The sequence below is a fragment of the Haemaphysalis longicornis genome, unplaced genomic scaffold (assembly GCF_048455015.1).
Source record: "Haemaphysalis longicornis isolate Haplotype H1 unplaced genomic scaffold, Haemaphysalis longicornis Haplotype H1 scaffold_9, whole genome shotgun sequence".
NCBI lineage: Eukaryota > Metazoa > Arthropoda > Arachnida > Ixodida > Ixodidae > Haemaphysalis > Haemaphysalis longicornis.
Window position 1 is genome coordinate 142,413,071 of NW_027526460.1, and position 12,943 is coordinate 142,426,013.

The following is a 12,943-nucleotide window of genomic DNA, read 5'->3' on the forward strand; positions in this document are numbered from 1 at the left end:
TCTCTCTTTCTGTCACAGTTACCAATTCAATACATGAGGTTGCGAAAATCCCCATCGGCTCCACGTATCGAAAAGCTGTCCATGGTTAGCCCCCTGCGCTGGGAGCAAACCCGGGGCAACCAGACTAGCCAGCCATCTGTTGACGGAAAGATGAACTACTACTCAGCCGCTTGCCGCTACTCCCGCAAGCCACAGAGATACCATGGAAGCACAAGTGAACACTTCCTAGTGTTACGTTTCCTCACTCGAAAAAGCAACTTTTATGTAATAAGCTGCGATAGTAAAAATAAATGTGTGCAGAAGTTCAATTCTTGCCCCCTAGGTGGTGCCCAAGTACACTTGCTCTTAATCAATATACAAAGCAGGGGTGCTGGCACAGCCCCAGTTATGAAGAGAAGTTTCGCAACAGGTACACCCAAGAGCAAAAGTTTGCGGAGCACGAAAGCCACAATTTTGGGTTATTTCTCTGCCGCATGGCAGCCCGGGGTACTATGTGCGGTATTTCTCATTACTTCAGTGACTACACGACATCTCGCATACACACGGCAGTTTGTCGGGCTGCTACCGGAAGAAAAATACCGTATATGCTCATATTTAACATGCACCTTTTTTCTGGAAAAATAGGTCCCAAAATCGCATGCGTGTTACAATCAAGTACGACTCAAAACTGCGGCGCCGTATGGCCGTGTCACCATCAACGCTTCAAGATGGCCATTTGACTACTGAACGCACTGCCAGCGCTTCGTATTTGGCGCATGTTTGCCTTTCTTGTCTGTGTAGTCTTTTTTTGCATTCCTCTGTTCTTCCCGCCATGGAATTTCCCATTGCGAAGACATGGCGGGTTCACCACCATGCTGCGTTCAAGAAGAAAGTAATCATGTGTGCCGAAAGCAATGGAAATCGAATCACGTCACATGCGGTCAGTGTTCCGGAGACTTGCGTGCAGGACTGGCGCAAACAGAAAGAGAAAATTTGCGCAAGCAAGGCGACACGGAAAGGGTTCAGCAAACCAAAGAGGGGGCGATATCCCCAAATAGAAGACCCACTGGTGGAGTATGTGCAGCAGCAGCGTGCGGCTCAGAGATCCGTAACGATAGAGCTGCTGAAGATTCGAGCGATGCAGTTGGCGTTGCAGCAAGGACTAACATGGAGGGAGTTCAAGGCCAGCAGGTGCTGGTTAACAAATTTCATGATGAGAAAAGGTTTCTCACCTCGCCGGCGGACGGGCATATGCCAGAAGTTGCCGGCGGAGTTTGAAGAGAAACTGGACACATTTCAGCGGTACGTTTTGAATTTGCGCCGCAAGAACAACTGCGTGCTTGGGTGAATCTGCAACGCGGATCAAATGCCGCTATACTTCGACATGCCCGCCACCACAACGATGGAGAAGAAGGGTGCCAAGCAAGTTCATGTGCTGTCCTCTGGCCACAAAAAAACGAGAGTGACGGCAATGCTTTGCTGCGCTGCGGATAGGTACAAACATCCCCCCTACCTCATATTTAAACGCAAGACGCTCCCAAAAGGAATCGTGTTCCCCAGTGGTGTGATTGTGCGCACAAACGAGAAGGGGTGGGTGACGACAGACTTGGTGGCCGATTGGATCGACCACGTGTGGTGGAAACGACCCGGCGCAAGCTTGGGCCTGCGCGCGATGCCTGTTCTGGATGCGTTGAAGTGCAACCTCGACGAGCGCATCAAGGACAAGCTCACCGCCTGCAACACTGACCTTGTTGTGGTTCCCAATGGCATGACCTGACAACTGCAGCCACTGGACAAGCCGGTCAAAGACCGAATTTGGGCACTCTACCCCGAGTGGCTTGTTGGTGACGGCCATGAACTGACACCTAGCAACCAAATCAAGCGTGCTTCTCTGCAAGACTTCGCTGGATGGGCAAAGGACGCATGGTGTACGATCTTGCCTACCAAGGTGAGCAAGGCGTTTAAGGGGGGACGCTGGTCTTGAAGACATTTTTGTTATTTTTGAACCAATCTCCTTGAAATTTGCACATTAAGTGTGTTTTAACATCCTGAGCACAAATATGCAGTCAGTTTTCATCTATATAGTCTAAGTTCAGAGTTTTGCAACATGTTATGTCATTCCATTTCGGGCAATTTTTTAATTATCTGCTTACGATATACTTGAATAATTCTTCTTCCTTTGTGCTCTGGAAAGACCAGGGAGTGCAACTATACCACAGCAGTAATTTTATCGCTGTTTCTGCAATTGCTCTGAACTTATGAAATGTCAGGTCATCAATTATCAATGTTTTCGTAAAACAAAATGCATAAAAAATTGTACTAGTACGAAGAAATTTTATATTTTTCTGGTTTTATTGCACTGTTCAGTTCTTAAGCTTTCAAATGCAGCAAGAATGACGCAAATCTGATGAGTACATCCCAAGATATTGTACCCGACATTTGACCTCATGGGAAAAAAACTGGTTTTGAGAAAACAAGGCACAAAAATCAGAAATGCAGGGGAAAATGGCCATTTAGCGAACTTCAAATGGTGACAGCTTAGTAAATACCTATGGTACAGCTATAATATTTTGCAGGTACGTTCTTTGGGACCTGCAGACTGCAAATAAAATTAATATAGAAAATTCATTTTTTGGCAAATTTTTGGTCCTCAAGACCAGTGTCCCTCCTTAAGAGCATTTTGAATGCTATGGACGACACCAAAGATGACATGCTTTGGGCCGTCGAGAGCGAGAAGGAGTCGTCCGATAGTGACGACGAGTGATAATGTGCCGCCGGTGCCGCTCAAACGCGTTGCCCCGGACCGTTGTTGTGGTGACTGTCTTTCCAACGATAACCAGCACATTTCGTTTGGTGCCACCTTTGGAATAAAGCTTGCTTCTTCCAAGTGGGAAAAGGTTGAATTTCTGTATTACATAATCAAAGTTTAGGGCACGTTACTATTGAGGACATAGCGTTTTTTTTTTTTTTTTTTTTTTCCCTTCTTGAGACCGCGAAAAACGGGTGCGTGTTACAATCGAGGGCGCGTCACATTCGAGTAAGTACGGTAACCTAAAATTGCCATTTTCCTGGTCCATGAACTTTTGCTCGTGGCTGTACATGTTAAAGAACACCGGCTGTCATATGCGCGACACGAAAAGAGCTGTTCATTGCTCGTAAATACGTAAAAATGTACTTAAGAGAAAACATGAGACTGTCAGCTAGAGAGAATGATGGGTGTTGTGTAGTATTGTACGTCCACTGCAGGACGAAATACTCTCCCACTGACATCAAACTGCTCCTACCCTGCGCTGTAAAAATCGGTCCTTTAAGGCCCTTGAATTTTCTCATCGCGTCCTTCCGTCCAGTCATCTGCCTTTATCTACTATTAGTCCAAGCCATTGGTGACCTTTCCGTCTAAATTGAATGCCCATACCAAGTCCACACCTTTCTAGGATGTCTTCCATCAGTCAGTCTCTAATCCCTAATCCAAGTGCTGATGGTACACCTGATGTCAGAGCACTGTTTCTCCACGAGACATGGTGTGAGTCACTCCAGCAGCTCCGAATGACACCAGGCAGATTGACGGCTCCCCCTGAAGCGCCAGGGGAAGCCGTCAGCAAGAACGGTTAGGAAGGGCTGTTGGCTGTTTCCTTGTAAAAGCAGACAACCACCTGTGACATTTTTTCCCCAATAAACTCTGGCATTGCACTGATGGTGTTGGCTTCCCTTCCGGGTGGTCCACTCACCACGAACTTTGAGGTTTAACCACTCTGTCGATCTTCAGGTTTGTCACCCGAGTGACATGAAAAATTCTCACTGCCTTACGACACCTGGTGTTGATTTTAGTGTCAACCGTGCAGCAAACAAGGCTAGTCGACACTATCTGAACAAAACCATCATTTGCTCTGCCCTCTTCCTTGACAGCAAGCGTGGCTAATGCCTCCCCCCGGGCGCTAGGGCCCAACCGATGAGTGAGCCACGCACCTCGAGGAAGCTCTCGACGTACTGCAGCAGGTAGACGCCGCAGTCGCTGTAGTTGCCCTGCTGGGGCGTGCGGGGCGTGTAGCCGCGCATGTTGCCGTAGCAGAAGGTCAGCTGGCTGCGCTTCTTGGCCTTCCACTCCTCGCTCAGGTACCTGCACGGCCCCACACACGGCCCCCACCCCAGCATTAGTAACTCCTCCCAGTGACTGATGAGACCAGTGCCCCGTTTCATCGCTTTTCTGCCGCTCCCGAGACAAGTGGACAAAGTCCAGTGGTTGGCTCGGGAAATGCTGCTTCAGAAAAATCGGTCTTGTCTTACTTGTCTAGCACCAGGCAAACTTGCAGCTATGCCACATAACTGAAGTACAGGCTGATGGTCTCAAAAAAAAAAGAGGCCACAGGCAAAAGGTCCCCTATTACCTCGCACATAAAGAGGGAGGGAGAGAGGGACGGTGGAGGAGAGAGCCCATCTGTTGCATGAGACCATCGCCTAGACTGCCATCCTGATCATACGACACCCTGGTCATTCAATGCTTCCGCGCAGTCCCTTGAAAGTCCCTTCTACTGTACTGTAGCTCCATCCTACGCTTATACCAGTGGGCAGCCATTTTGCTTCTGCCATTTTGCCCCCTCCAGCTTTCTCCCTCAAATGGGTGTCCCCAAGTTGTGCCCCCAACACACAGGCCCTTACGCTTGAGCCCACCCTTGAGCCCCTATGCTTGAGCCCACCCCTGCTCAACGGGGCTGCCGGGATGAAGTGCTGTGCATCTCCCAACGTGGAAACAAACGCAACCGCTGCGTCTGAAAAAGGAGGAGAGGAGGCACTCACTCTCGCAGCATGGTCATGATGCGGCACTTGCCACCCTGCCCTCCTCGCAGCGAGTCCAGGATGAGGATGTAGGCCCTTCTGGAAAACAGGCCATCCCCCCATCAGTGCCAGCCACCACACCGCTACAAACGTGCCCGCACAGCACCCCAGACCACTGCTTCGGGGAATTCCCTCGGAGAAACAGTCGCGCAAAAACAAAAACAAATAACTGCTCAACCGTTTTCCGAGGAAGTCCTCCGCTGCTCCGCAAAATGTGAAATCAAACCTTCGCAGTGATCCCGCAAGCGGTGGGTCGGCTTTCGCAATGCGTGGCGACACGCACATTCCACACAGTTCTGACCGATCCCCAGCGCAGGTACGCGTCCCAGTCTGGGGCAGCGACAGAGTTTCTCCCTGTGACAAAATGGCTGGACCATTTACGTAGGCTTCCTTTGGACTTTACATACGGGCCATGAAACTTGCAGCAGACCAAATCCCAGTTATCGTGCCTCCCAATCCACAAAGCTCTGTAACACGTGCTGCCTGGGGTCCATCCCAGGAATTTTCGTTTTTCAGCATAGCTGTTCAATCTTTCCCGTGTGTCAATGTTGACATAACAAGAATAATAATAATAAAAAAATCCAAACACACTCTTTTTCATTGAAGTATGGAGAGGGGTTACCCTCCTCAAGAGAAAAATAGGAAGGACAAATAATGCGAAAACTGCCTCATCATTTGCCACAAAATGGCTTTTTTTAACACATGTACAACAATTTGAAAGATGGGTTAACTAGAGCTATGGGAATGTTATGCTCAAATCAGACTCAAACTGTAAATGAATCGGAGCCAGAAAACTGAATGCTCAGCAGTTATATGGCTGAAACTGACCCGAGAACGATCATTTCTTTTTTCTGCAAGACGAAACCAAAGCAGAACTGAATAAGTAAGTTTATACAGAAACAGGTGCATATCAGTTACCAGCTTATGACGAAACGGTTCGGACCACTTAACAAAGCTCATTCATTGGTCTTACCAGCAGGGCTCTGAAATTAAATACAATTGAACCCCGATATAGCGACTGCCCAGCCAGCGAAAGCCTCGACATAACAAAGTAGCTGATTTACACAACTCGAACCAAGTGCGCACACAGCCTTGGTATAACAAAACAAAGTTTTTTTGCAATCCCAGTATACAACAAAGCCTCCGGCAGTCAAATTAAAGTAACTTTATGCGCAATCTTGTCCCATTCACAATGCTGTGTTTGTAATAAAATTGATATAGCGCGAGCAACGGGGCCCTCCCAATGTAGTGCCGCTGGTCTTGCTGCAAATCACTTTGGCACTTGGAAGCCCCGTGCCAATGCAGATGTTCGCTGAGGATGCCCAAGTGCTCGCATGCAGTCTACACCTGAACCAGTGCGTTATCTCAGATCAACTGAAAACAATATGCAAAAAACATGAGATTCACGAGTGTTCGATAACATAGTAAACCTTCGTTATAACAAATTCCTTGGGACAGGAAACTGCCATCATTATAAGTAATGCTTCAATAAAAGCGGAGGTTGCGAGATTTCAAATGAACAGATAAAAAAAACGACGAATTTTCCGAACTTAGGCGGCTTTTTGATTTCACTTGCTTTATCTTCTTTACTATCCACCCTTCGTACAAAGAAAGAGAGAACAAATGAATGATAACGTTACTTATAAAAAAAAAAAACATGTCTCAATGACTCGCAATGATAAAAAAACTGCACATCGGGGCAGAGTTTCAGCCATCTCTGAAGGGCTCCATTTGCACTGAAGCATCGATGGCCGTCTGTGATGTGTAGGCCAAGCCTTGTATTTGTGACCCAGGAACCTCTAAGCTTCGTACTACCACAGAAATAAATATAAAAGTATTCTCTCACTGCTTTCAAGAACTCCTACTGGGCTTAAAGGGACACTGAAGTGATTTGTAAACATTGCGGGACTACTTCCGGAAATTGAGGTCTGGAGTCGATAGGCCATGTTTCGACCACTCCAAGTGCATTTACGAAACTTCATTTAGTGGGAAAATCAATCCAAAAGTGCTGCTGCCTTCCTTGCTGATTTCCTATGGCATTTCGTGTGACGCTTATTACTCTAGCACGCTTGGCTTGGATGCCTGGCACACCGACCCTGAGAGTCAGTTGGCCAGCCGCCGGTGGGTCGTCGCAATTTGTTCGCTCATATAAAACTACCGTATAAACCGGATTATAGGTCGACCCGGTATATAGGTCGACCCCCTACCTTGAGGTGGGAAAAGTTGACAAAAAAAATAATTCGGCACAGAAGCGCACTCACAATGTCTATATTTATTTTCGACGCCCGTCCGTCACTGCCACTCACTATGCCTGCCGAAGTCACTCGTCCGAGCACTCAGAGGCGTCCGAGGATGACTGCTTCGCACTGTACTCTTCCATGCCATCAGGCGCGTTGCTGATGGAGCACTTCCTGAACGCTCGTGTAACCATGCCGTCGGGCAGCGACTGCCCAGAGAAGGACACCCAGCTTGACACGGTCGCAACCGGCCCGTATAGGTCTTTTTGTTGTCGCCGGCTATCCACTCATTGTTCAGTTAGCTGAGCTGGTCCGCGCATGGCCTCCGGAGCGATCGTGAGCGAAGTTACCGGACGAAGTTCCCGGACGGAGTCCGCCACTTTGTTCTCCAACTCGGGGTGCACCGCTTGACGTCCACGTAACGATCGGTTTCGGGGGTTGCACGCGCACAGCTTAGCTTTCTGGCTCCGCCAGTACCGCACACTTTTCTCCGAAACGCGTAACTGGCGTTGCACCGCCATACTCCCATTCTGCTCGGTGACTCAATCGCCGTCAGCTTAAACGCTGCGGTGAACTGGCGTCGACTGCCGCCACTCATCTCGGAACAGAGACATACAGAAATGTACGCACGCACGCACAATAGACGAGTAAAAGACGAAAAACTAAAGAAAAGCGAAATCAAATAAAGACCTGATAGTGCGAGAGAGCAGTCTGACACAAATGGCGAAGGCGACGGACTACGCTTGCACATTGTTGCCAGACAACGATTTACATTCTGCCAATGACCGTCATATAAGACGAGGGGTGACTTTTGTGCGGATTTTTTTGAAAAAAAAACTCGACCTATATTCCGGTTTATACGGTAAGCCCCGACAAGATTTCTGCTCGGAAGAATGTGGCTGTAGTTTGTTAGTTTGTAGACTGTATCAAGCTTAGTAAAGACTATGAAAGAACAGTATCTCCACACAAGCCCACGTGCAACACTTCGATGACTTCACTTCCCTGGAGCTGTAAGCTGCATATGCCTGTGCAACTGGTGCACTAGTAGAAAATATACGGCAAATTAAAAATGGGAGAAGAGTCAGCAAAGTGATTACAGGTACTAAGGAAAACACTTTGCGCTGGGTGAACAGGCACAGCAATAAGCACGATGACGATGCATTCCTTGCGTTTACTTCACTCCCTCAATCTCTTCGAGCCAAGAAATCAGCTCCCCACCAACCTTCCTGCCTGGGTTCCTGCCTCGCTGCGATGAACAGAGGTCCGCAGCTTACACATTGTTACGGAGCATAAAATTTGTGAACCCCGATTCATGCGACAGTCAAAAAGGTCCTGAATGTTGGGTTAACTGCCATTCCCGCTCGTCCCGCACACAGTGCCACTTCTTTTGCCGAACATCGCGTGAGAACAAGTGGGCAAAGTGTCCTTCCTCCACTCACTCTGTGGTGGCCTCAGCGGCGGAGCCCTTGGCTGGCTCTGGTTCCTCGAGCTCCGTGCCATCGTCCGGGTCCGAGTCCAGGATGCCCTCGCTGTCCTCCAGGTTCATTTCTGGGCACACAACAAAAGCACACACCGGCTCTAGCAGCTGGCACCACTTGCAACATTAGGCCAACTGCTCCTTCCCAAAATGCCACGGACAACTAGCCCCTTGGTCTGAGGCAAGTGCATACCTCGTTTTCACATGTATAGCCTGCCCCTGTATGTGACCCAAATCCCCCACATTGCTCCAGGAGGAAAACAAAACATCCCCACACATTACCTGCGCCACTGACCACTTAACTCAACCACCAATCCCTCCTTCCCCACCCCCAAAAGCAATTTTGTTGAATTTGTACAGAGAGCGAACGTACCAACACGTATGACCCCCCTATTTACCCACGCACAATGGCAACGTCAGTTGGCACCAACTGCTTATTACCTGCAGAAACTTCAGCAACATAACAAATCATTTTCTATGGGCTCACCAGTCGTACAGGCATATGTAACTTGCAACTCCACATAGTGTCGTTAGCAAAAATACAAACTGCATATACACTAGTGATGAGTATTTTCGCTTCACTGTACAAACTTCTTGGGGGGAGGGGGGGGGCGCAGCATTTGCTTCAGGAGAGGCGCTCAAAGAAGATGACAGCCCCCCATGGGTAAACACACATCATGCGGTGCACACTGACCCATGACCACTGTAGCAACACAGAACAGTAGGAGAAAAGAGTGCCCATACTCTAAGAACCTCTATTTAGTGACACTAATACAACCCAAATGTGTGGTTCCCTCAAGACAGAATTGGGTGCAGGAGTTTTTGTGGAGGGACAGTTCTGCAAATATGCCCGTCGACGCAACGCAATCGATGAGGCGCGCCGTAGTGGAGGGCTCCGGATTAATTTTGACCACCTGGGGATCTTTAACGTGCGCCGAAATCTGGTTCACACGGCCGTTTTTGCTTTTCGTCTCCATCAGAAAAGTGGCTGCCGTGGCCGGGAATCGAACCCGCGACCTCATGCTCAGCAGCACAAGAGGTCGCGCGTTCGATTCCCAGCCATGGCGGCCGCTTTTCTGATGGAGGCGAAAAGCAAAAATTCCCATGTGTACGAGATTTCGGCGCACGTTAAAGATCCCCAGGTGGTCAAAATTAATCCGTAGCCCTCACAACGGCGCGCCTCATCGCCTGCGTTGCGTCGGCGCGTTAAACCCTACAATCAATCAACCAGTTCTGCAAATATCCGAGACAGGAACTCTCGCATGTGCTTTTTTACAGCTTGCCAATTATAAAATTATTATATTAAATGTAGTAAGCAAAATTATTTTGGTGACACCACTTAAACATTTCAGGCAGTGCACATCTGACAGAGGTCAACAACGCCACTCTTGCTACAAGAGGGCAAATCTGGCATTGAACCTCTGAATTTCGTTGGACGGCTTGACCCACGAGCAAACAGCAAAACTGGAACAAATTTACAGGCAAGCTTTAAAACACTGCCACATGTAATTTCCGTGACCTTTCGCTCCTCATCTGCTTACAAACTACTGCAGCGATGTCAAACAAACTATGTGAGGAACTATGCGAGAAAAATAAAAGCCGTTCCACCCAATGTGAAAGCTGTCGGATGTGCAGCGCAGTGATTCGCCACAATGAGCTGTGGCGCTGTTATCCGCTCACTCTTACCACCCATCACGCTCTTCGCCGCCCCGTCTCATTCCTCTCCTGATGAATTCAAAGGAGGTTTGTCCAATGCATTTCAAATTTCCCGCCTCCGCAGTGCTCGCGCGCCCCCCGCCTGAAACTGCGCCAGCGAGAGTCCTGTTGTTTTTGTGCTTGCTTTTCCTCCTGCACGTTCTGGCATTGCAGTGCCGCGTTTTTTCGCTTGCTACTGCAAAAACCAACCCAACGAGCGTTCCTAACTAAATGAACGTGGGCGCTGCCGGTTAGTTACACATATTTTGCCTCAAATGTACCTGCAGTTTTCTTTGCACTAAACAACAGGGAGACGTATGACGAGCGCCAGTTGTTCACGAGTTTCGAATGCAGACTATACAAACCGCTTGGCTTTCGAAGCCTCTGGGTTAGGCCACGACGACAGCAGCTACGACGGAATGCCCTGACAACAAGGCGAGCCCCTAAAGTGCTCTGCACTTAAAAGCAGATGATATAATGCCTCAAGCACAACCTTCTATCAAAACGCACTAGCACGTTAAGGTCTGGGTCCACCACTTCAGCGGAGTGATGCTCTGCATGGGCTACCGCCGTTCTCAACAAGTGCTCGAATATAGCAGCCTACTGCTCAGTAGCAACTTGGCCTCAGCTTTCTCACGTTAATGCGAAACATGGTCCGTGGCATGCCTTAAGGGGGGATGCAGGTCTTAAAATGGTCAAAAATGGCCAAAATATCGATTTCGAGAAAAACCAATTTTTGGAATTATTGTACCTTCAAGCACCTGCCTTTAAAATATAAACGCGAAATTCCATCGGGAAATACTCTAAAATCATGTTTTGAAACATGCCCCGAATTGGGCAAAAATTGCTTCAAATTCCCGCGCGCCCCGCGGGCGAAGCAGCTGACCGATCGCCGCCATCTTGGTCTTGTTTTGAAGCTTGTTTCTTTGTGCGCAATTTGTGGTATCTCAAAATGGCGTCGCTTTAGTAGAACAACCGCCCTTGCCAGTTTTCCGAAGGCACCTTCTCGGCCGCCGATTGGCTAGAGCGGGCGCGCGCGGTTTGAGTTCGCCATACGACCCCTCCCATTGGTCGGCGCGACTGCTGTCATGGCGGTCACCATCATGGCGTCTGCTACGCGCGTCTGACGGAGTTCGCTCTTCTGGCGCAGCGCTCGCTTAGAGCAGTTTTTTTTTACAGTTTCTTCTAATTCTTCCATCGCGTACTTTCGTGACTGATGCCAGGAGATGTACGTTTGAAGAAGACGACCCGTCATGCGTACGGGAAGCGAAAGCGTCGTCCGCCTATCCCAAAGTCGCGTGGTGCGACTTCGGGCCGCTCGACTCCGCCGGATGAGAATCGCCGCCTCGTATTGCCTCGCCTGCCCCATCGCCTGACCAACCACCTCCGCAATCCATACCTGGTCCAAGCACGTCTTGCCGGCTTGACACGGGGTATTACAGTTAAACTTCAATGTAACGAACTTCAATGTAACGAAACCCTCGATGTAACGAACCACGGAATTTTTTGTAACTTCAAGTGTATGCACACCATGTATTTTCACCCTCTGTGTAACGAAGTCCCGTTTGCCGGAATTTCAATGTAACAAAGTTTCACGGAGAACTAGGCACGAAATTTAAGTTGTAGAAGTAGATTTGGGGAGACGCAAGCGCCGAAATGGGGTCCCAATAAAACGCGAACGGCGACACGGGTCGCCCAATGCCGCAGATGCAGCCAGCCACGGAGTCTGAGTAAGCCCCTTGCCTACAAACTGCGTGGCGTGCATACACGGCTGGTGCACTGTTTCTGTCGAAGCTTAATCGGCATCAGCGTGAACGGCACGCAGCGTTTTCTCCCTGAAAAAACGCAAAACGTGCCCCGCAAGCCACAGGCGCGCTGACGCAGCCACGGAGACCACCCGCACAATGCGGGTAGCTCCAGCGACCGCTTCTAACCGCTCGCTGAAACGCAACTCGAGGGGCAAATGAGGGGGGCAGGCGAGAAAAAAAGCGGATAACGTGGGCGAACTTTTCATTGTAAAACGTGACACGCGCCGCTTGCGAAAGCGCCTATCAAATATCCTCCGCGGTGGTAAGCCTAATCGCCTCTGGCGTTGCCGCCGCCGCCGCCGCCGCATACTGCCGCTTTGCACTTCGTTCGAGTTCGCTCATGCTTGTTGGGTTTCATCGTCCCAGCAAGCATTTGTGAATCTTTATAAGCCTTGCACGCGCGTTGTTTTTTGTTTTTTTTTTTTACACCGGCGTTTGCGATTGCGTGCCGGCGGCGGGAAGTGACTCGCGCTGCGCGCGGCAGTGGGAGGAGCCTGACCAGTTTCGCCATGGTTTCGCCAATGGGGAGGCGCGCACCCTATGGCGGGAGCTTCGAAGTTCCCGGGGATGCCGGCTGGCTAGACGACAAGGCTTACCGCCGCGGAGGATATTTGATGGGCACTCTCGTAAGCGGCGCGTATGACGTTTTACAGTGAAAATATTGCCCACGTTATCCGCTTTTTTTCTCGCATGCCCCCTCTCGTTTGCCCCTCGAGTTGCGTTTCAGCGAGCGGTTAGAATCGGTCGCTGGAGCTACCTGCATCGCGCGGGTGGTCTCCGCGGCTGCGTCAGCGCGCTTGTGGCTTGCGGGGCGCGTTTTTGCGGGAAGAAAACGCTCGATGCGGATCACGCTGATGCCCACGTAGACGATTAAGCACCGATAGAAACAGAAACAGTGCGCCGGCCGTGTATGC

The 12,943-nt window shown here is 49.6% G+C and overlaps 1 protein-coding gene across 1 annotated transcript in view; it reads right to left on the reverse strand.

Moving 5' to 3' along the window:
• The window catches only part of LOC144152590 (uncharacterized), a gene marked incomplete in the record, with an annotated part of 83,020 nt that overhangs the window by 10,308 nt on the left and 59,769 nt on the right, over window positions 1-12,943 (reverse strand). Inside the window, 3 exon segments of the mRNA XM_077683899.1 lie at window positions 3,946-4,096; window positions 4,774-4,851; window positions 8,489-8,597. Of these exon segments, the coding sequence (XP_077540025.1) occupies window positions 3,946-4,096; window positions 4,774-4,851; window positions 8,489-8,597 (338 nt within the window).